At 39.6% G+C, this 24,210-nt stretch overlaps 1 protein-coding gene across 2 annotated transcripts in view; it reads right to left on the reverse strand.

The window, feature by feature from the left end:
• Positions 1-997: 997 nt before the first annotated feature.
• Positions 998-24,210, reverse strand: part of mpv17 (mitochondrial inner membrane protein MPV17) — an 87,501-nt gene continuing 64,288 nt past the window's right edge. The window contains exons 6-8 of one of the 2 annotated variants that reach the window (XM_078541437.1): positions 12,173-12,205; positions 10,198-10,250; positions 998-5,688 (exon numbers count right to left, since the gene is read on the reverse strand). In XM_078541437.1, coding sequence (XP_078397563.1) covers positions 5,619-5,688; positions 10,198-10,250; positions 12,173-12,205 — 156 coding nt within the window. In that variant the 3' untranslated portion in view covers positions 998-5,618. Of the gene's footprint in view, positions 5,689-5,723; positions 6,908-10,197; positions 10,251-12,172; positions 12,206-24,210 lie in introns of those variants that run through there. The other variant, XM_078541438.1, reaches the window with a different exon arrangement.

A 24,210-nucleotide genomic window follows, 5' to 3' on the forward strand; every position in this document is an offset into this window, starting at 1 on the left:
ACCCCTTCCATCACTTTTCTGATGAGAATACAGTAATTGGCTGGTTGGATTTATCCTTTTTGTGGCAGGACATACCTGGGTAATTTTCCACATTTTTGTCAGTTTTGTAGTTGTATTGGAACAGTTTGGCTAGGGGCATAGCTAGTTCAATACTATTGCCAGACTGTTATCAGAGCCCATAGCCTTTGCAGTATCCAGTGCCTTTAGCCATTTCTTGATACCATATGGAGTGAACTGAATTAGCTGAAGACTGGCATCTGTGATGCTGTAACCTCGGGAGGAGGCTGAGATGGATCACCAACCCGGCACTTCTGAATGTTGGTGGTTGCAAAAGCTTCAGCCTGGTCTTTTGCACTGTTGTGCTTCGCTACCCCAGAATTGAGGATGGGGGATATTTGTGGAGCCTCCTCCTCCTGTTAGTACTTTAGTTGTCCACCACCATTCATGACTGGATGTGACAGGACTACAGAGCTTAGGTCTGATCCACTGGCTGTGGGATTGCTTAGCTCTGTCTAACGCTTGCTGCTTCTGCTGTTTGGCACGCTCTTGTTAGATGTCCAAGTAAACTGTTCTGCGCTTTCATGTGATGCCATCATATTTTTTGGGAAATTTACACCATTGCAACCTACTTTATGCATTTCAACATCATGGATAGACTGTTGTCTACATAACTCCAGAAAGGCAACCAGGAAAAGCAAAAAAAACATTGGCTTTATGGTTTTGCCAGTGCCAAAGTGGAGGAAGTTGCTGCAATTCAAAGTCAAGCGCCAAAAGTTATATATTTTTTTGTCCGATGAATGTAAAGATAAGCCAGAAATCCATGTGGTGCCTTCAGAGACTCATTTGTTTCTCAATTAAAACTTTTAGCTCAAATTTGTTCACCCAAGTGAAAATCACAATTAGATTGCCATTTCTGTACATACAGTGTGACCAATTTTCTGAAAATAAATTAAGTCACCATTCTATTCATTGATAGAGAACAGTAATATATGGAAAATCTAGGACAGATCATTTTTTCCTCAAATGGAATAAATTACTTTAAATTCAAATCTCAGTACAGTACCTGGAGCAGGATGCATTTGCTTTAAAGTTCAAATACTATCAGGTTTTTAAAAAAAAAATAATGATTCAATGTCTGGCTTTTACTATAAAGCTCATATTTTTATTTTACAATTACAGGTTAATTCATAACTAAATGGCCCCCAAAATTCTCCGAACATCACGTTTAGTATATTTCAAATTAAAAACAGATCATTTAGCCATTTAAGATAAAACCATTTAAACTGACAATTTATTGCTTTCCAAACTGTAATAAAATAGTTCATGTTGATACTAAATGTTTAGTAAATGGTCCCAATTTTGGTCTCAGGACTACAATGAGTTAGTCAATTTCAAAGTGGCAGCAGAGGCAAGATAAAAGGCCTCCTATGTCCCTAATAGAAGAAATATCAGGCAGGGTTCCTGCTCGTGATCACATCGACTGAGCTTGGCTGGATGTTTCTGAACATCAGTGATATTCTGCACGGTCAGTCTGCCAACATGCATTGACTGAAACTCATTCAGGAAAAATGGACAACTGAGGAAGATACAGGAGGGTAGTCTCACCAGTGGAACAGCGACATGGCCTGAACCAATGGGCCTGAGTTTAACTCTGTGCAAGTGGAAGAGTTCTGAATCAGGTGCAATGATCTTAGGAGAGGAGAAAGAGTGGAGCAAGTGACAAAATATAGGAATACTGCATATAAAATGAAGGTCTGATAAGTAAAACAGTCAACATAGGCAGACATACAAATTTGATTTAATACAACATACCCAGATCTGCTGAAAGCAATGACATCTATCACTGAGAACATATTCAAAAGCATATTAATATTTAAATGTAGTGTATTTTGGAAAACAAAACTATGCTTTTTCTTATTTAACTTGATGCATTTTGTTCAATTTTGTGATGCAAAGACACCACATTCATCACACAACTGACATGGCCAAGTACAGTGGTGGTATAGCACTGCACTGATTCTGCACTGCTAGACACCCTCAAATTTGTAACAAATTGTGATACCCGAGGTAAATTACATTGTTCATTTAAATTTACATTTAAAACATTGGGTTTAAGAAAACAGGGCTCCTTGATGAATTGTGAGCATCTGAGAAGGTTAATTTCTGTAATTCCATTTTCTCTTTCCCAATCTCCCCTCCCACTCAAGCCCTTGAATTCCATTCTCTCCTGTTTGTTCCCATCTCCCAGCCCCTGCCTTCCAGTGGTAAAAGGGTCAGTAACCAGAAGGCAAAGATTTGAGGTAACTGGCAACATAAGGAAAAATTTTGTTATGCATAAGTTCTGATGATCTGGAATGCTCGAAATAGCGGTGGAAGCAGATGCAGTAAGAACGTTCAAAAGGGAACTGTATAAACACTTAAGGGGAAAACTTTGCAGGACTTTGGGGAAAAAGCAGGGAAATGCAACTAATTGGATAACTCAGGTCGAACGGCCTTCTTCTGTGCTGCATCACTATGATTCTCATCTGAGGCCTATACTTTTCTCCCCCAACCCCTTTCCCAAAACACTTGAGCACTCTACTTTTCACAGCCCACCTCATAGCAGATATTTGTAAATGCTCCCCCCACCTCAAACATTAAAATTATCATTCTAGTTCTTTATCGAAATATTGTGCATTTCCAATCATTCTTGTTTATTCCACATTTTCCTACATTCAGTTTTTATCTTCACCATAAGCTAATTATCCAGTTGCATCAATATAATACTTTAGAGAGTAAACTAAAAGTGCTGAAAAGAGAGACATGTTGCCAAAGCTTTTTGTCTCGCACTCATCAGGATAAACTCAAGAATGCCAAATTTTAAAAGATCACAACAATTTATACTACAGGCGAAAAGGGGTGCTGATTGGACAAGGCATTGCCATGGAGAAAGCAGCAGGCTCCCCAAGTCTCCAGGTAATTCAAAAAAGGTACAAGACTTGAATATATTCCTTTTGTTTGCAGAGGTCCTTGCGTATGAATGTATGTCGCTTCCAGCGAGCGTAAAAAAGCCATGTTATGAGCTTGACTGATTATCTTAAATTGGTTGTTAGTGTAACAATTAGTGCACTCAGGATTGTTCAGCAAGTGTTGCCCAATCATGCCACTGCAAATTCACTTTTGAGATGGAACAGTCTAATGCGACAACACTAGGTGAGAAATCTGCGGATTCTCTGCTTTTGTCTATCAAAAGCTTACCTTCATGACACAAGTGGTATTTTCCACAAATAGGGTGTGGCTGTCAGTCCAATAAGATGCTCTGCCTACCACACAATTGAGTAATATAGTGTATGAATTTCAGTCCCAGCGTGATGCCAGGTATGTAAGCCGTATGTTCCAATGATTGGCTGATTGAATCAAACAACATTTTCCTTTGGCTGTTTGTAATAAGTACAGTACAGACCATACTCAACTAGCCTGCACTTGCAAAACCCAGGACAAAATGTCTACTATTAGATGTAATTCTGAGGTTGGACAACACTTGCTGAACAATCCTGAGTGCACTAATAGCTATACTAACAACCAATTTTAGATAATCAGCCAAGCGCGCAATGTGGCTCATTTACACTTGCTAGAAGTGACTTACATTCATATGCAAGGACCCCGTTCTCTGCAAACAAGCCTTGCGCCTTTGGTGCATTACCTGGAAGCTTTGGGAGCATATAGTTCCCTGCTGCTCTCTCCATGGCAACATTTCGGCTAATCAGTGTCGACTTGCCAGCCTAATCAGCACACTTCTCTCGTTGCGTAAATCGTTGCAATCGCTTAAAATTTGGCATTTTTGCGTTTGTCCTGAGTGCAAGGTGAAAAGCTTCGGCAACATGTCTCTCTTTTCAACAATATTCACCAAGCGACTGTAAACTAAAATTTGTACTTTATGTACAATAACAAAGATATATTAATATATTTTGTTAGGTATAAACACCATTTGCCTGTGTTTGATCCCAGCTTAAAGGTACTGACTGATTTTCTAAGAGTCTAGAATTCTAAAATGTTAAGCCAGTTAATCCAAAGGGAATGAAGTATTAGAAGTAAAACGCTAGTTCAGGAATACCGCAAATTAACCTGTGACATTTGCCATACACTTCAATAAAATTGTCAGTGCAGTAGTTGAACCAAGTTAAAAACTGGAGCGGGGTTTTATGCCGGCGGGATTTTACTGTCCCGCTGAAGTCAATGGACCTTTGATCGGCTCGCCACATTTTACAGCTAAAATTTCACCCCTGGTCTTTTTGGCATAATTTTTAGCTTAGTGATAATGAGTGACAATTGTGAGATTAATTGCAGAACTAAATAACCAAACGTAACAATGAAGTTCCTGTACATTATGTCCTATAACTTAACAACCATGAAGTTTTATATATATATATATATATATATATACACCTGTCTGTTTTAAATGAGGTAGCAGTTCACCTTAAGCATTGGTGGTTTGCTTTAAATTCTTTTATTCTCTTCAGCGTGGTGTATTGTGCTTGGCATGTCTGTGTTGATCCAGTAGCTACTATGTTATAGCGTGTTTGATTCTTAATTAGAAAAACTCATTTAGATCCTTGCTAATTCACATTTTTGCTCATTTTTCTCTTGGGGGCTTCAGCACAGTGATTGTGGGAAAGCATCTGGTTCACAAGAGTGGCTAGCTGTGGTGTTCATACCATCAAGGCAGGTTAATCCATTGGGTGGGAAGTTCTGCCATAAGAATAGTTGTTAAAAATGGCTTGAATGTAGGGTGTTTACAGAAGAGTAAAATTAAAGAAAATGCAGACCACAGGCTTAACAATTTGTAACACCTGTTAGGTATAAATGGGAAAACCAAATATTTTTCTAAAAATATCTAAATGTTCCAATGACGCCTATTCTCAATTTTATTCGAGGTAAAAATTATTTTAATATACCTATCCAATGTACTTTATTCCTCTTTTTGTATTATTTATATCCTTGTACTTAGTTCTTGGGCAGGTTAACTTCAAAATTTGCTTATTATTTTAATATCATTTTTCCCCTCTTCAGAAATGTCCAGGGAATTGGCATCTATGAAAGGGAGGAAACAGTATACTGAATATACCACGTAAAATAATGACTGACAATGAATTCCTATCATTACTGTTTCAAATTGGTCCAAAACAAATTTAAGCACCTAAAATGTGTACTTCATTCCAAAAGGCAGGTGTGTGCAAACTGAGCTGAAGCCTAGTTTCACTGAATTATTTTGTGCACAGTTTGGTTTGTCATTAAAAGCAATTTGCTGAAGTTTTTCAATGAGTTCAGATCTTGTAAAGTTTTTCCAGTTTTTTTTCCTGCCAACTGTTAACAGTTTCATTCACATTAGAAACCGCTTTCTTAATGTCTGAGATGGGAGAGAGGAATTGCTATTTCAGCCTTAGGACATGGATGATATATAATGTAAACAAAGCTAAATGACAGCGCAATGTCAATCTCCCAACACTACCTCAGAATAATTACAACAGCATTACACTACAATGTTAGCATTTCAGTAAATAGAAAGATCCTGTCAAGTAGTTCAGAAAATCCATCTGTTTTTTGCCAGTGAACCGGAATACAATAATTACTCATAAATCTCAGACTTTGTTTGCCATCCATGAGAGGTAGGTATTCCACATCAGTGCAACAATCTGAATAAGTGGCAACCTGTGTTAAAATAAAAAAAACATTGTGAGTGACATAAATAATTTTAATAATCTATTTGCCAGGAATAATGAATTTTAGTTTTTCTTTTAAAAAAAAAAGTTTTCTGTCAAGTTGCAAAAATCAGATAAGTAAGAGATGACTGGAAAATTACTTTGCTGTGAAATAGTAAACTTGCTACATGACAGTGGTTATTCTGATGCATATGAACACAACACGGGGAAAAATAACAGCAAGGCACATGTGCAGTTAAATGCGAAAATCAGGAATTTGCTGTCCGAGTTACCCCATTCTTCTAGAAGCTTCACCATGCGGTACTTTGTCAAAACACTCTCACTGAAACACATGGGAGGGCATGAACTTACCACCAGATATCTACTAAACAAGGCAGAAAAATTAAGGCTGCTCCAATCCAGTGTAAAGTGTTTAACAGTGTGATAAGTCCTGATTGCTAGCCAGTTCTCCCAGCTTGAAAACTAACTTGGAAGTACGGAGTCTCGTTTTCTCATATTTTAATTAGAAAAAATAAGATTTTTAAACCTTTTCTTTGCCTCTCATATCTTTCAATCCCATCTTCCTGTCTCTTTCTATTTCACGTTTTTTACGTGATTTGACAATTATTTAATTATTCTAACTTACAGTTAAATCAAGGTTCCTCAGACTCCATGTCTCTTTAAGGAGTCTTCAATTTGATTGGTTAAGGAGATGCACAGTCGCCTGCCCTGTTCACACAGGTCCCAGTCCCCTGCAGAGGGTGTTGCGCTGTTTAGGATTTCTAATTACAGTAAGTTCCAGTGCAAAAACCCACAGAAAATCTCTGGCAAGTGTAATGAGCAGCATCGCTGGCTCGCCACTAACTGCAAAACTGGCGCCATAGTACCAGTGAAATTTGTAATGCAAAAGCAATTATTTCCTTCTATAGTGGTGAAGAAAGACAACATAAACTGGTTTGTGTTAGAATTGTACACGTTAAATATTTTAGATCTGACAGATCGGCCAAGCAGTGCACAATGTTTATAAAGCACCAACATTCAGCAGTATAAGATAAAAGGTTAATTTTTCTCTGCCAATGAGATTTTGATTTGTTTGGTGTTGTGTGCAAAAAGCAGAGCGGATGCAACCTCCCACTGTGCTGTTTCCTAGGTTGTTCTTGAGCATCTCTCAGTGGCTGGTCCATGGTCGGGCCAGTGTGGTAATGGAATGTCACTGTCCACCCACAAACCTAGTGTGGGGTCAGAGGTGGAACAAAGAAAGAAAAAAACTTGAAAGCATCTTGCAGTAAGTAGCACCATATGAACAACAATTGTATGATAAATTAATTAATCTTGCGTAAATATGAACATTTGAGCTAATGCTCAAGGTACATTCCTCCCAACCCAACTTCCATTCTGTTCATGGGTACTTTGAGATGTATTAAAATGACTGAAATACCTTCATGTTATGTTTTGTATACTTCATGAATTCCTTTCTTGTAGTTTAGAACCACTATTATTTTTCCAGTTCAGAATGTGAACAGTCAACCTTCAGCGTTACAGAATATAATTTCAACGTTAAAAAAATCTTTCAAATGTGTTCAGCCAAAGGAAGCAAACAGGTGGAATCTGTCTTGATGGAGGGGTTCTTAACACCAGGAGCTACTTTAAAAATCAAATGAAATTGGGGAGGCGAATAAAAAATTGACATTGGTGTTTGATTTTTAAAACAAGCAACACTGTGAAATCTCCATAATATTAGAATATTACAGAGAGGCAAAATTTTTAACACTGTATAGCTATAAGAACAAAGAACAAAGAAAAGAACAAAGAAAAGTACAGCACAGGAACAGGCCCTTCGGCCCTCCAAGCCTGCGCCGATCATATCGCCCGTCAAATAAAACGTTTTGCACTTCCGGGGTCCATATCCCTCTATTCCCATCCTATTCCATGTATTTGTCAAGCTGCCTCTTAAACACCACTAAAGAAACTATATTGTCAAAGAACATTGCAAGTGTCTCTAGAGATATGACAGCCTAAGTTTTATTTCAGTGCCTTGTTGCTACACTGTGCATTTTCCCTGGCTGATTAAGACAAGTTAAAGAAAAGCCTGGATATTATTACAACTAACTTAATCGAGCTTGAGGAACACCCCAGGTGAAGCTCAGAAAATTCTCTCTTTTGATTTGTATTTTCTGGTTTCTACTGTGAAAAAAAATCATTTGGGACAATGTTTTCAGCCCTAGAAATGACTGTTCTATATCAGAGCAACAGCAATTGACAAGTAATTCTACCAAAATGCCTGTAGATGGGTATCTACTTGGGTTGATAATACTCCCCCCCAGGTTTCAGTGATGTGCCATGGACTCTGGTAGGGGGTGGCAGAGTTCTGGTGAGGTGGGATTTCCGCCAACTGGTTCCCTGATCATGACTTGAAAATTGGGCAGACTGCAGTGGACAACCCTGGTGGTTGTTAGCTCAGTGAAGGGCACAGAAAATAACCAAGGATTTCACTTAATAACGTATCATGAAGCTTCGGAATCCTCTACCCTAGAGGGCTGCGGATGCTCAGTCAAGACTGAGATCAAAAGATTTTTGGGCACTGTGGGGATCAAGAATACAGGGATGGGCCGGAAAGTGAAGTTGATGTAGAAATTCTTACTGAACGGCCGATGAGGCTCAATGGGTTGTATAGCCTACTCCTGCTCCCATGGGTTGGATTTTGGAAGCATGTCACGATTGGGAACAGAGGTAGTTGGCCCCGCAATTTTGTGCTGCTGGCCATTGTGTCGGTTCGGCACCACAATCTCAATTCCGAGGCATTTCTAGAGAGGCCGGGTCGGGGTCGGATTGGCCGCCTGCCAGTAAGTGACAAATAGCCAATTGAGAGCAGCTAGGGAATAATTTCGGAGCCCGTTAAGAACCCATTCCTGTGCAAAGCGGGATTTCCAGTTGGCAATGTGGGCAAGCGACATCGGCTGAGACCATGGCTAGGTAACCATGGCTGGCTCACGTCTGGAAGGGAGGAGCATCCATGGTTAATCTTGCAAGTGGCCCCCCCCCACCCTACCTGTACCAGTCATGGTCACCAGGCCACAGCTGCAGCACACAGCTATGGAGGGGGGTGACCCTCCGTGATCATGTCCAGGCAGCTGTGGCCGTTTTGAATTAAACAAAAATTGAGCACTTCTTCAGAGGGCACCTCCTTGTTGAGGTGCCCTCTTTCTCTCCATCACGAATCAGCAGTTCCCACTCTGCCACTGGGGCTGCCTATGTGTCAGTGATGGAGTTCCTCCTATTGGTCCTCCAGCCTCAGGGGTCTGCCTGCCATCCTTAACATGACGGCCAGCCCACTCGCTGCCATGAATTGGCCTGGCCCTTTAAAAATCAGGGTGGGTATGTCCGGAGCAGCCCGTGTGAGGTCGGGACCCAGAACTGGTTCCAACTTCAGGTTCCCAATGCAGGACTGAGAACCCAGCTCCATTTTGTATGATCTTAATCAATCTTACATCAAAGCAAATTAACGTGCATGCAATTTCTTGTGATTCATGTCAAGAAGTCTACGTATGTAAAACCCCCCCCCCACCCCATATAAAATGAGCTTTCCGTGTTGATGATCGAATGCTGATAGGAGATCAGCACTTCAAAGGGAGTTGACATCATACTACTGGAGGTTTGGAACCTGCAGGATGATTTTTGTGCGGGTATTAATTCTGGCTTTATCTATTCCACTTTATTTTTCACGTGTTTGTGAAGCAGGCTGACATTACCACCGCTTTTAGCTGGTGCAATTTACAATTGGACCATGGCCATCCAGAAGGAAATACTTCTCTATCTGTTACTTGGGGAAAAAGGAGGGGAGGAGAAAAAGACAGATGCTAGGCACAGGAGGCAGCACCAGAAATAGATAGTCCACAATTGCAGTTACCCGAGAATCCTGTTTTTTTTAAAAAAAAAATTATTCTTTCATGGGATTTGGGCATTACTGGCAATACCAGCATTTGTTGCCCATCCCTGATTACCCTTTGAGGGTAGTTAAGAGTCAATCACACTGCTATGGATCTGCAGTCACATGTAGGCCAGACCATACAAGGATGGCAGATTTCCTTCCTTAAAAGGACATGAGTGAACCGGATGGGTTTTTACAACAATCGATGATGATATCATGGTCACTATTACTGAGACTGATTAATTAGTTGACTTTATTAACTGAATTTAAATTTCACCAGCTGCCTTGGTGGGGTTTGAACCCCTGTCCCCAGGCTTCTGGATTACGCGCCCAGTGACCTTACTACTACCTCACCATCTCCCTTGAAATATAAGTTCATTCCTATTGAAGGTGCAGCAGCAGGGTTTGCAAACCTCCAGCAGCACACCGAAAATCCTGTCCGACAACCAGCCCCCTCCAGAGCCAGGCACCCTTTATATCAGGAGCTCACTCAGACCAGAAAATGAATGCCACCACTTCCTATTACCTTGGCAGAACTTGCAATTTTTTTGGATGATTAACTCTGGAAATAATTAACTTTTTTTTCTTTACCTGTAAACTAGTGGCACAAAGTAGAAATTTAGCATTTGTACAGCTGGCCAGATCTTTAAAAGAAAACAAAAGGTTAGTTTTACATATTTTGCTATAAAAAGGTTACAGAATTAGATTCTAACTAGCAAAACTGGAAACAAAATCACGTGGATGCTTTCTGCTGTGGAAGTTATCAATACCAAAAATAATCAGACAACGTTACATAGAATTTACAGCACAGCCCAACAGGTCTGTGCTAGTTTATTGACAACACAAGATTTCATCTAACCCTATTAACATATTCTGGGATTCGTTACAGTACTAGAAGTACAATATAGGTTACTGGGAAACGTGGGAAGGAATTGAGGATGAGGTCTGAACACAATTTACAGAGGATTGCAGTGGTAACAGCATGACAATAATGGGAGGCTTTAATTAACATAAGGTAGATTGGAAGAAGTTACAGGCTATGGTCAAAATGAAAAAGGGTCTCTTGCGGTTGCAGGAGGACAAGTAAGCAACCTGTAGGTAGCTGAGTGCTTGGGAAATAATGGCCATCACCTAATGAAATTCATGTTAAAAATAAACAAAAGAAACAATGAAAGGTGCTGAACTGGAATGAAAAGTGACCAGATAAAACAAAAACAGGAAATGTTGGAAACAATCAGGTAAGGTTGCATCTGTTGAGAAACCAATACAACCTTTTGGATGTTGAAGCTTTCAACAAGATCAAAAGACATGAAGGGTCATGAGGACTCGAAACGTCAACTGTGCTCTTCACCGATGCTGCCAGACCTGCTGAGTTTTTCCAGGTATTTCTGTTTTTGTTTTATATTTAGAGAAAACCTTTAACGTAGAAAAATGTCCCTCAGCACTTCCCAGAAAAGTTATGAACAAAATTTGATGCTAAACCACATATGGGCAGTTTCATAAAAGCTTTGAGAGGTTTAAGAAGGATATTCTAGTGTTTAGGCTCTTGACTGCCGAAGGCAAGATCACCAATGATGCATCGATTAAAATCTGGGATATGCAAGAAGCCAGAATTGGAGGAGCACAGAAAACTTGGGAGAGTTTTAGGGCTGGAGATTACAGAGATAAGGATGGTTGAGCCAGAGAGGGATTTGAAAACAAAGATGGAACATTTAAAATCGAGCATTACTTTACTGGAGACCAACGTAGCCAAACTCAAGTTTATGAATGGTGGAGCCAGGAGTGAACTGTACAGTTAAGCCTACAGGTAACATGAAAGTTTCAGCAGCACATAAGCTGAGGCGTGAGTGGGGTTGGGTGATAATACAGAGGTGGAAATAGGCAGTCTGAGTGACAGTGCAGACATGTGGTCAGGTCATCTTGGAGTCAAATAAGACACCAAGATTGTAAACAATCTGGTTCAGTCTCAAGACACTTGTCAGGAGAGGGATGGAGTTTGTGATGAGTTTTGAAAACAATGCCTTCAGTCTTCTCAATCTTTAGCTGGGGGAAATTTCTGCTTATCCAGTACTGGAAGTCGGGCTGGAAATCTGGCAATTGAGACACAGTGGGGAGGTTGAGAGAGGTGGTGGTGAGTTAGGGTTGGGTACATTTGGAAACCAATGATGTCACCGCTGCGTAGCATGAGAAACAGGAGGGGGCTAAGGACAAACCCTTCTTCAAAACAAAGCTATTAACAGAGGTTTTATGCTTGCTGTCTAGGTATCTTTCTATGGTTAGGCTGGTGTTCATGGTTAGGATATTTTTGTTGTGTGACATATTTGACTTGAGTCTTATTATAATGGTTCGATGAAGAGGTAAAAGAACCTTCCATGTTTGGCACTCTAAATCCAGTACCACTCAGATACTCAATGGTCTACCCTCAAACTCCTTTCTCTAACATTTTCAGCAAGGCTGAAATTTTAGATTCATGGGTGAAAGGTAGTGACTGAGGCTGGCACATTGCGGAGTTGGCAATACCACTTAAATACTCAACAGCAGAATTTAAATAGATGCTATTACTTACAAAGTAGTTTGATACCAATGTATCTTTATAATCCTGTAATGGAGAACAAATAAATAGTTAAAATCATTTTGATAAGATTACAGCTTAAATTTTACTTTACTATAACTCAATCATTAAGTTGTGGAAATCTTTGGGTATAGTTACAAAAGGTGAACATATTTGTACAAGTTCTCAAATTGTACACTTGCGATATTGCTGAAATAAAGAGACATGACTAAGCTTCTCGTCTTGCACTCATCAGGACATTCGCAAGAATACCAATATGAGGGGAAAGCAACAATTTCTCCTGTATGTGAAGAGAATGCTGATTGGTTGGCAAGTGGTGTTGTCATGGAGAATGCACCAATGATGGTGACTAACAGTTAACTACCAAGCATTGTTTGAAATTTAAACCAGGCAGCTTGAGCCTGATTGGTCAAGTCATTACCCTGAGAAATGAGTCAGCAAATGGCTGTCACTTATTTTGTTTAACTGAAACAGGAGCAATGTATGTACATGTTCTTTCTGTCTGCAAAGAACTGGGCCCTGTGTGCAAAGATATGTATGCGGTGAAAGCAAAAATACATCTGCTTAAATGTTAGAATTCTAACTTAGGGACTTCTCTTACCAAGTGAAATTTATGTTAACTGTCAGAAATGTGCCATTATGTTCCAAAAATCCATACAGAACGAGCACTATCAACTGGTCCTATTGGATTTGGACCTGCTGTATCAGCCATGACTTAGTGGTAGCATTCAATTACAAATTGAAAGGTCATGGTTTCATGTCCTACTCCAGAGACTTGAGTATATAACCTAAGCTGACAGTTTAGTGCAGTACTGGGGGAGTGTTATACTGTCTGAGGTACTGTCTTTCAAATAAGACTTTGAACCAAGCCCCATTTGCCCTCTTGAGATAGGTGCAAAAGATTCCACGACATTATTCAAAGAGGGCAGCAGTGCTCCCCCTGACTTGGCCAACATTTATCCCTCCACCAACATCACTTACACCGGTTATCTGGCCATTCATCGCATTGTTATTTGTAGGACCTTGTTATGTGCAAATTAGTCACAGTATTTCCTCTGTTACAACAGGGACCACGTTTAACTCCCCATTTGGTGGTGAAGTGCTTTGGGCCAACCAAAGATTGTGAATAGAGCTGTAGTTCATCATCAAAACAGAAGGTACAGCTAAATAAGTACATATATGAGGCCAAACAGGGTGTTTATACATATAAATCTATAACATATTAAAAATGTACCTTCACACACTTCCCGAAAACTCTCATCATTTCCTATCTTCACATTTACTAAGGAACCACCTTATGCTAAGAAATTATGCTGTAAATACGCTCTCCCAACTGTTAGGGCAGCACAGCATACCTGTTTTGCATCTCCCAGTTCCTCAATCTACATTGCATTCAATTCTACTTCTCAAATTGGCATTGTTTTTTCTAACATATTCCCCTGCTTCAACTGAACAATATTCCTGTGCAGTGTAATGTTAAAATCCTCCTATAAACAGTATAAACATTTATTGAAAACAATAAAGTATTTTTTTAAAAATATTTTATCAGTGTATTTTGCCCTTTTCTCTTGCCTTGCTTACCTATTTGCCATTATGTATTACCCTAATTTTTCCTTCTTCTCCCTTCATCTTTCACATTGGACATGGAACCTTTTCCAGGTGGATGTAAAAAGATCCTATAGCACTTTTTCGGAGGTGAGCAGGAGTTCTCTTGCTATCCTGGCTAATATCGATCCATCAACAGCAGCAAAACAGAGTCATCAGCTAAGATCTCTGCTGCTCGAGACCCTGCTGCCGCTTAGTGACTGTACTTCAACAAGCCATTCACTGGCTGAGGATGGGAAAAGTGCTATATAAATATAATTTTTGAAATATTTCTTTATGATTTCACTGGCCTGAACAGAAACACTGACAATAAATTAATCGCAACTGGACTGAAAACAAAAATCACTGAGCAATAGATAGATCAAAGTTCTCCCAATCAAACACACCAGAGTAGAATTTTGTTTCCTTTACTCCTGGACCACATACCGAGCAGTTGGGAAACACTGCCCCTAGATTTTTGGTTTATTTTAAAAATTAAATTTAAAAAAAAAGAGATCGATGGATAAAAGCACTGCCTTGATGTGGAATGAATCCACACAGGTCAGAATGTCCTGGATTTTATTTAGTCTTTACTGAGTTAGTTAATCACAAAGCAGTAAACTCTGCTTCCCTGAAGTAAAGAGGGGAGAAATCACTAGGGTTCTCAACTCCTGATATTATCTAATGAATCTCCTGCAGCGAAGTACGTGTACGACATCTAATGAAGATAGTTCTAGATCAGCTGAGATAACCTCCATAGTCATAGAGCCTTGTTATGATGTGGCAGATGATGTTTGCCAGGCAGATCAAATCCACGGGGGAAGCTTGATCACGTGGTCACTATTGTGTTGCAATTTGTATGTTCTTTCGAGATGCGTGCCCTGAATTCAGAAGTAATAAGACCACCGTGGCTTCAGAGGTTTTTAGAAAACTAAATTAAACATTAACAAAAGAAAAGATTTTAAGCATATACATAGGACTATAAATTACTACTATAAAACCCCTAATTAATCTGACTCCCAGTTACACCTCTGTTACGGCAACAGTAAAAACAAATAGATTTAAACAGACCCAGGCAAAGCAACATGATACCCTGGACAGTGAGTTTCAAAGTGAGCTTTCTCAGTTTCGGTTCCTGTAGGCAGCGACTTGATACACAGAGGCTGGAGGCTTTTCACACTTGTGTTAGATCTTAGAATGCCTTTTTCTCTGACACATAGCCTCATCTCCTTTACACATGTTTCTCACTTTTTAAGACAAATTCCATTGTTCCCCCATCGCGCCAGCTAAACAAAATAATTTATCCAAAAATGCAAATATTCCTTATACCTCACGTTCTAAAACTTCAGCCATATTTACATATTCAGCATTTCAAACCTAGCTTCTGGTTGCTAACTCGAAGCCTCTAGACTAGCTGTCTCCAATTAATTTAAATCCCACACATACACACACACACACAGAAACTAATCCAAACCCCACTATTAACCCACATTTATAATAAATCATAATAATATTATGAAAATTATTATATTTTCACGACAGCCTCCGTCCACCATCTGTCATCTGAAGGGAAACCAGTTCGGCAAGGTACTGAACGCTGCCATAACCCGTGGATAAGTAACCAAATGCAGATTGCTGCATCTGTCAGAGGCAAACAGAAAATCAAAGGTGGAAAAGAAATACCCAGCGGCACTTGCATATGCATTCTGTTCTACTTCTCAGTGGCTTTGGTTTTCTGTTCAGACAAATATATGGAAGCTGTTAAGCATTTACAATTTTAAAAATACTTAGCGCCAAAATCTGAACAGATTTGACTTGCAGGGTTGGAATGCTTCCTGTTCTGACATTTAATATTCTTCAGAACCATATTAATTTTTTGATAATACAATTTACAAGAAGCAGTGGACCACATGTGTTGGGGTGGCAACAAACATCATCTATGCATTTGCTTTAATGAGGGTAGGTACAAAGCGGCAGTATAAAAATCACATCATTGCAGACTTGTGTAAAGCTGTATTAAAATCTTCAGAAAACAAATAAAATATAAAAATGCAGAACTTTCAGCTGGTGATGTTCATATACTGAATACTTAATGTACTATATTTCTTCTATGGTATTTTTACACAGGCAGAGAAGTAACACATTAAACACGTGTATGTGAAATGTGTCTGATAGAAAGTCTATCCTGTCATTGACTATCTTTAGTCCCTATAAATTCTACTTTTCAGACCTCAGTAGTTTCTTCTGTGATTTACAGGTTACACATCCAGTACCGCACTATCAATACTTCTATGATGAGAAAGAACATGGAGCAAAATTTGTCAAATAGAAAGTTTAATTACAGTTCTACAACATGAAGAATAGCTGTAAAAAGGAAAATAATTAAAAATGACTCCCGAAGCTCATGTGAACAGGCTTTCAGTGTGTCCACAGCTGCTTCTATGAAGATATTGGGAGTTGAATCAAAAGATAGGCCAAGCTGAAAGTGTGTGATCATAGAAGGTAACTTTTAAGATACGTTTTCTATAATACAGCAAATGCAGTCTTCACCGACAATCAACTCCAGCATAACAGTTCTATCTCTATACCGAATGAGTTATGCCCACAGGAACCAAAGCATCAAATTACATTATCAGCTCAAGGGTGGCGTCCTTTATAGACTGCTAGATAATCTCTGGTTTGGGATATTCATCTGCCTCCTGCACTGCCCGTAAACCTTGCAGGCTAACTGAAACAATTAATCACCCTCAGCGCAGAGTCCTGAGTTTCTCTCTGAAATTGATATTGATGCTGTCAAATTTCCATCTAAAGCAGTCTGTCCTTTCCTGGAAAAATAATCGAGTATAAAGCTTTCTCCCTTCTCACTTTAGAACTGTAATCATAAAGATCAGGTCCAAAGGTGCTTGAATCCTTGAACTGTTTCAGCAATTAAATAACAAAATCTATTTAAAGTCAGCAAGAAGTAACAATGATTTGCCTTGCCAATAAATGTCACAGCATGAATATTAAGCATTGCTTACCATGACTGACACAATTTGCTGGCAATTTCCCAATTCTGGTATGTCAAAGTAATGTTTTGTATACTTAGGGGATCTGAAGCACATTGTCGTTAATAACAAAACCTGCACGTGATCTGTTATTACTATTACTTTCTTTTCACCCCCAAAATTGACAGATTTGAAAAAAAAACCTGCATCAGAAACTCACAGGTTTCTGCCAAGAGCAGCCAGAATTGACAAGTGTTGTGAAAAACCATTAGCCAGTTAAGCAAAGTCAGTTATAATATGGATATACTAAGGGCAATTTTGAACATGCTGGCATTGGAAAACTGGGCACGGCAGATCAGCTGCTCAATCTTTCAATGGAGCTCAATGTGTCAATAGGCAGGGCATATAGCAAGCAATCAATCTGGTAACAGTGGCTTTCTGCTGCTGCCAAAATTGAAAGTCACCCCTCTGTCCAGCTGAGGTTCCAGACTAAGTAAAGGCATTAGATACTTTATCAGGGTAACTACACATCTTGACTTTCATCTTATTGAAAAAAGACTCTTACATATGGACGACGGCCAAGCAGAGGGATGAGGTGATATTGAAAGATAGATAGCAATAACGTTGAGCTAGCAGTGCTTTCAATCTAATTTACTCCCACAGCAGGAGTCTAAATTGAGCACGCTAAAATTTCCACCTTTGGTGAAATTGACCATTTTGGCAGTCAAATATTACTCCACCGAAAAGCTACCATGTGGGGTCTCCTGGCTGGAAAAGATACTCAGGTGACATGTCGAGTGGTTCCTTCTGATTTGTGTTGTTCAAATTTAACTAATTAATTCAGATCAACAGCAACCAGGAGTTTGTTTCTAAGCAGGACTTTAAATTACATCACAAATGACATTTTATGAATGTGGCCATGGTACACGAACCCTCCTTGCACTCAACCTCCCTGCAGCCTTTAACATAATCAATCACATCATCCCTCTACTGTCTAGCTGAGTTGACTGTATTTGGTTGGTTCCACTCTTGCCTATCTCCATAGAGCTAGAACATTTCTAGCGATGGCTTCTCTTCCTGCCCAAACCATTACCTCTGGGGTCCTTCTTTTGCTCTTCATTTACAAGCAACATCATCCAAAGACATGTTCCACATAGGTGCAAATAATATCCAGCTTTACCTCTCTCAATTCCTCCTTCTGTATTGTCAACTTGCCTGTGTGACATCCAGTCCTGGGTGAGTGCAATTTTCTCCAGTAAAATATTGGGAAGACTGAAACCATCCTTCTTGGGCGCAACACACACACAAAATCCATATCCCTCACTACTGATTCCATTCTCTTTCTTCGCCTCAGGTTGAAGCTAACATGTTGCGGCCTCAACCTCCAGTTTTAACCTAAGCTAAGCTTTCAACCCAATATTTACTCCATCACAAAGATGGTCTACTTTTATCTCCATGAAATCAGCTCTCACCATCCCTGCCTGAGCCCTTCTTCTACTGAAACCCTCACCCATGCCTATATCACCTTCTGTTTTGACTACTTCAATGTTCACTTGACTGACCTCCCATCCGCTACCCTCACTGAAATTCTGTTGGATGCTTCCCAATTAGGACCAAGTCTTGTTCACATGTTATACCCTGTGCTCGCTAACCCAAACATGTATTGGGGGTTGGGGAAAACCAGTGTTGGTTAAAAACAAGAAAAAAAAGTATAAAAACGATTAAAAATCATGGTAATGCAAGGCTTTCAAATCCACTATTCATGAGAACGCGGTTTTGTAACAACTGGAGCCAATATGTTGTTCGTTGAACAAGCCAAATCCGAGAGGGAAGCTCGTCTGACCGATCATAGCCCTTTTCTTTTGTATTTTGAAAATGAGGGGAAAACTACTAATCCCGGGAGCCTAGAATCCCAGAAACACTTTTAGGATTTTAAAATTAAAAGATCAACAAGAAGAAACAAATCTTAAGCGTACAAGATTAAAATTACAGTCTTCATTTTAAAACATAGTCTTACAAAACGTTCCCCCCCAAAAAAATACCAATTGGTCAGAACATACAAGCAAACTACTTGGCAATATAAATGTTAACCTTAAAAATCCAATATTACCCAAGGCAAAAACTGTTGCTACTTTAATAAAATATACTACACAACTTCACATTCTTTTTCACTCTGCCAAGAAAAACCAAAAAGGAAGGTTCAGAAACAGACTGCTTTTTCAAAACAAAGACTTCTCTGGCTTGAAACTGGATGGCTGCTTCAAATTCACAACCTTTCTCAGCACAGAGCTGGTTTCAGGACATCTCCCCCACACAGCTCAAATAAACATCTTTCCTTAACTATCCTTTCCCCACCTTTGGTCTTAGACTCCATTGTTCTAAGCACCTCTTTGAACTCAATTTTTCCAAAATGTAAAACATTTTCACGTTTTCCTACTGCCTTCACTTTCAGGTAAAATTAAATTTCATAACCTTCCCTTGTTTACCTATGAAACCTTTGTGAGCTGTAAAAGTCCCTCGTCACTTCTAAACTCCCTTTGAAATTTAACAGCTGAAAAGTCAATTTCCTACTTATAATATAAATTTCAAAACCAACCTATTTTATTGTACATTCAACTTCACCACGGCCTCTCATTACAAATGCATGCATCTATCTCCTTTAACATTCATCTCTCTGCTCCCACAGACAAGCTGTCTTTACTAACCTTACCCCAGTTTAATTACACACACTCACATAGACAGCCTTCTTTGCAAAATGCCATCACATTCCCAAAAATATTTTTAAAAAAAATCCATCTTCACAATTTTCAAGAGTGAGAATGATAAAATAGGAGGAAAATCATAATCTCACAGCAATCCTTTAACGCTTCTCCAGCAGCTAACAACCATGATAAACGTTGAAAAGTTCAGTCATTTGGCTGCGAAGCACACCATCTGGAGCTCGTCAATTTGCTAGGCAGCAATACAATATTTGGTAAGACACATCCAGAGCTAATACAAAGAGGTACATGACACAACAGAGGCAAAGTACATTAGGCTGGATTTTGTGCCGGTAATGACTGCAAAACTGCCAGTGTCCATTGTCATTATTTCACTGAAACTTGGCAGAAACTTCTGGAGACTGCACATGTGCAGCATTGCACAGAAATCAATAAGTTGCTGTTAGTGATTCTATGTTTCTCCAGAACCTGTGCTGTTGAGGTCCACCCCATTGCAATCCCGAAGCAAAATCGGTGAGCTGGCAAAATCTTCTACTTTTGCGCAGATAGTCTCGTGTTTAAAAACCCTTGGAAAAGTTACAGCTCGTTGAATGAGGTGTGGCTGGGTTTTTAATGGTGTACCAAGTTCATGATTGCTAGCAAACACCCTCCCGTGTCCTGAAAAGTTAATTTCATTTTGTGGAATGTCAAATTTTTCCATTATGTTAAAAAAAATAAAGGTTATGATATTTTAGCTTCCACATTAATCAAATCATAATTATTTATTTCACTACATGAAAATTTAAATTAAATCTGAAGGATAATCAGTGGTGCTTTATTTACTAGTTTGCTACATTTGAGGATACTTCAATGTGATTGGTTGCTTACCCTGGTTGATGACATCACTGTGGCTGGAAATCTCCTTCACTTGGAACCAGATTCAAACTAACATTGGAAAACACTACACAGATTGCTGGATCTTTGTGGACAGCTTTTATAAGAGGTCTGCAGTGAGTGCCACTGCTTCACCACTAAGAGCCAAATTGCAGCCCAATATTAGCACATACGACGGCAAAACCACAACTTAAAAGTAATTTCATTTCTTTTCTTGATTATTTTCTACACCTATTTTTTCCCACTCAAGTTGCCAACTCCTTCACCGGTGAATGGTTTGATGGAAGGCTGTCACTTTTCAGGGTCGGAAGTGATGGCCTTAGGCCCGTTCGTGAGTTTGCGTGATATACAGCGCGAAATGGGCCGTCACTTTCGGCCCCGAACAATGCCCAGTCTACCTCAGGTTACCCTGGAAGGGCAAGGTACCGCAAACATTTGAGCAACAGGTGAGGCTAGCTGTTTCACGCTGATACTAAGCAGCAGCAGCACGAGTGGTATTCACCACTAACAGGACACTGCCATCAAACCAAAAAGACGTTCTGCCTATCACACAAATGAGTGATGTGGTATATGAATTTCAGAGCTAGTGTGATACTAGGTATGTAGGTTGTACGTCCCAGAGACTGGTGGGTCGTATCAAACAGTATGTCCCTTCTGCTGTTCACAACGGGCAGGGTACAGACCGTACCCAACCAGCCCGTACTTGCAAAACTCAAAACACTGTGTCCAATATTAGATGTGATTCTGTGATCAACATTTGCTAAATAATCCTGTGTGCTAAGAATTACACTGACAACTGATTTAAGATTGTCAGTTGGGCTTGCAGTGTGGTGCATTTGCACGTACTTGAAGTTACATATATTAATACACAGGGCCCTGTTCTGTGCAGACAGAAAGAACATGTACATACATCACGCCAGCTCAACAAAATAAATGACAGTCATTTGATGGCTCATTCTTCAGGGCAGTGCCATGACCAATCAGGGTCAAGCTGCCCAGTTTAAATTTCAAACAATGGTTGGCAGTTAACTGTCAGTCACCATTAGTGGTGCATTCTCCATGGCAACGCCACTTGCCAACCAATCATCACTCTCTTCACATACAGTATAAATTGTTGTTTCCCCCTTTATATTCTATTCTTGCGAGTGTCCTGATGAGTGCAAGAAAATAAGCTTAGACATGTCTCTTTTTTTAGCAATACTCAAGTTCTGTATTGCCAAACAACTACCTGTGGAATCTAGATTTCTACCAAGATTTGAGTTGTGCTCATGGTGGGTTGGTTAAGTTGGTCTTCATTAGCATGCCTTTGCTGGACGTAGAGGTTATACTCTCTGAAAAAGCAGGCAAGATGTTGGCATCAATAACAGCGTACCAATGACAATTCTCATAGTGGAGTAACTGGACATCAACGGATTGGACATGTGGACTTGTTAGCCATGCTGGAGAGCAGTGCTCTCACTAGGGCAACTGCTGCCACACAGAGGGCTTGAGCATCTGCTCCCTGGATGAATCCCACAAGTTTCTGGGTCAGGCTGATCCTTACTCTTTAGCTCCTTCCTGAGGTTCTGGAAATGCTGTCCATACCACAGGGTGCGATCAAGACTGGTTCCTAAATAGGGGGTATTTTGGTATGGTTTACCTCTGTGCTGCAAAAAGAGACCTTCAGAGTTCCATCTTGCTTTATGGATATGTAGGGGAAATTTTGCAGTGATGGTCTTTTGCTGGTTTGACCAAAGTTGACACAGGTGGAAGCAAGCCTCAGCTAGGTCAGGGTTTCCTCAGTGGTGCATGAGTAAAGGAGGGCTAGCATGGAGTTGTTAAGGGGACATCATGTTTGACCTACTTGATTGAGTTATTTGATGAGGTAACAGAGAGGGTAGATGAGGGCAATGCTGTTAATGTTGTGCATATGGACTTTTAAGAGGTATAAAATAAAGTACCACATAATAAGCTTGTTAGTAAGATTGAAGCTCATGGGATAAAAAAAAGGAGCAGCATGGATACAAAATTGCCTAAGGGACAGATACAGAATTGTGGTGCATGGGTTTTTTTTTGACTGGAGGGAGGCATACAGTGGAGGTCTGCAAAGCTCCTTACGAGGCCCTCTGCAGTTTTTGATATACATTAATAATGGGAGTAAAGACACAATTTTGAAATTTGTAGATAACTCGAAAATTATACATTTTGGTGAGAAGAATGAGGAGAGACAATAAAAGCTAAATGGTACAATTTAAAAGCAACAGTGGGGTCTGGGGATATTTGTGCGTAGATTTTTGAAGGTGGCAGGTGTTATGACACAGCCGATGGTAAAGGCTGAGTTGTTGAAATCCCAGAGGGAAACTGGAAACCACTGTCATAACCCATTTTTAAAATTTGTATGTTTCAAGATGCAGGCTTTGAATTAAGTAGTAATAAGACCACCGAGCATTATTGGCGTTATTTTATAAAGCTAAATTAAACATTTATTAATACAAGAAAGATTATAAGCACATATATCTCTACAATATTACTACTATAATAATTACACAAATCCCCTAATTAATCTGACACTCAGTTACACTAGCAACAGTAAATCTCAGATTTAAACAGACACCTGGCAAAGCACATCCTGGACAGTCGCATTCAAAATGAGTTTCTTTCAGTTTTGGGTCCTTGCCGACATCAGCTTGAGGCTTACAGGCTGGAGGCTTCTCACACTTGTCGGATCATAAAATGCCTCTCCCTTGTACACAACCTCTTTTACAGATATCTTTCCCTCTGAATGTAAATTTTCCATTGTATCACTAGGCTTTTAACTTTACCTCCTCTGACAATAACATCCTTTCATCCCACCAATTTTATTAGTAAGCCGAAAAAAATAAAAACATTGCTAGGCGTCTTCTAGCTAGGTGCAAGATTCCACCCGCAGTCTTGAATAGTTTCTTTTAACAAATGCAAATTTAAACTTTACCTTTTACCTTATGTTTACCTAATTAACACCTCAAAACTACTATATATCAAAGCAACCAGACTAACTGGCTTTAATCTACTTAAGACACTCGCATAGACACAGACCCCACCAGAACTCTATTTTAAAAAATAATTTCCAATAACATTATAGACATTAATATCTCTGCATGACACAGGATAGATTAACAAAGCATATGGGACCTTGGGCTTTATAAATATAGAGTGAACGCAAAAGGCAGGATATTGTGTTGAATCAGTAGTTCAGCCCCAGTTAGATTTTTGAGCCCAATTCTGGGCACCATACTTTATGGTCTGAAAAGCTTTGAAACGGGAATAGGAGAGATTTAGTAGCAGAATGGGTTCAGGGATGAGGGACTATAGTTATAGTCATTTGGTAGTACAGTATTTGAGTATTGCTGAAAAAAGGGACATGCTGTTGAAGCTTTTCATCTCACACTCAGTACAATTCGCAAGAATACCAAATTATAAAGGGAACAGCGATTTATACTGCGTGAGTAGTGAGTACTGATTGGTTGGCAAGTGGACTTTGATCGGTAGAGGCGTTGCGATGGAGACTGCACCAGTAACTGACAACTGACAGTTAACTGCCAAGCTTTGTTTCAAATCAAACCAGGCAGGTTGACTCTGATTGGTCAAGGCATTGCCCTGGGGAGCGAATCAGGGAATGGCTCTCCCCTAATCTTTTGTTTAGTTGAAAAAAGGCACAATGTGTGTACATGCTCCTTTTGTCTGCAAATGACGGGGTCGTGTGTGTGCACGTATGTAGCTTTTAACACACATAAGTGAGCTACACTGCAAGCCTTAAATCTTTAAATTGGTTGTCAGCGTAATTCTTAGCACGATCAGGATTGTTTAGCAAATGCCGTTCAATCGTGGAATCACATCTAATATTGGGCAC

The sequence above is a fragment of the Cetorhinus maximus genome, chromosome 5, assembly GCF_964194155.1.
Source record: "Cetorhinus maximus chromosome 5, sCetMax3.hap1.1, whole genome shotgun sequence".
In the NCBI taxonomy this organism is placed as follows: Eukaryota; Metazoa; Chordata; class Chondrichthyes; order Lamniformes; family Cetorhinidae; genus Cetorhinus; species Cetorhinus maximus.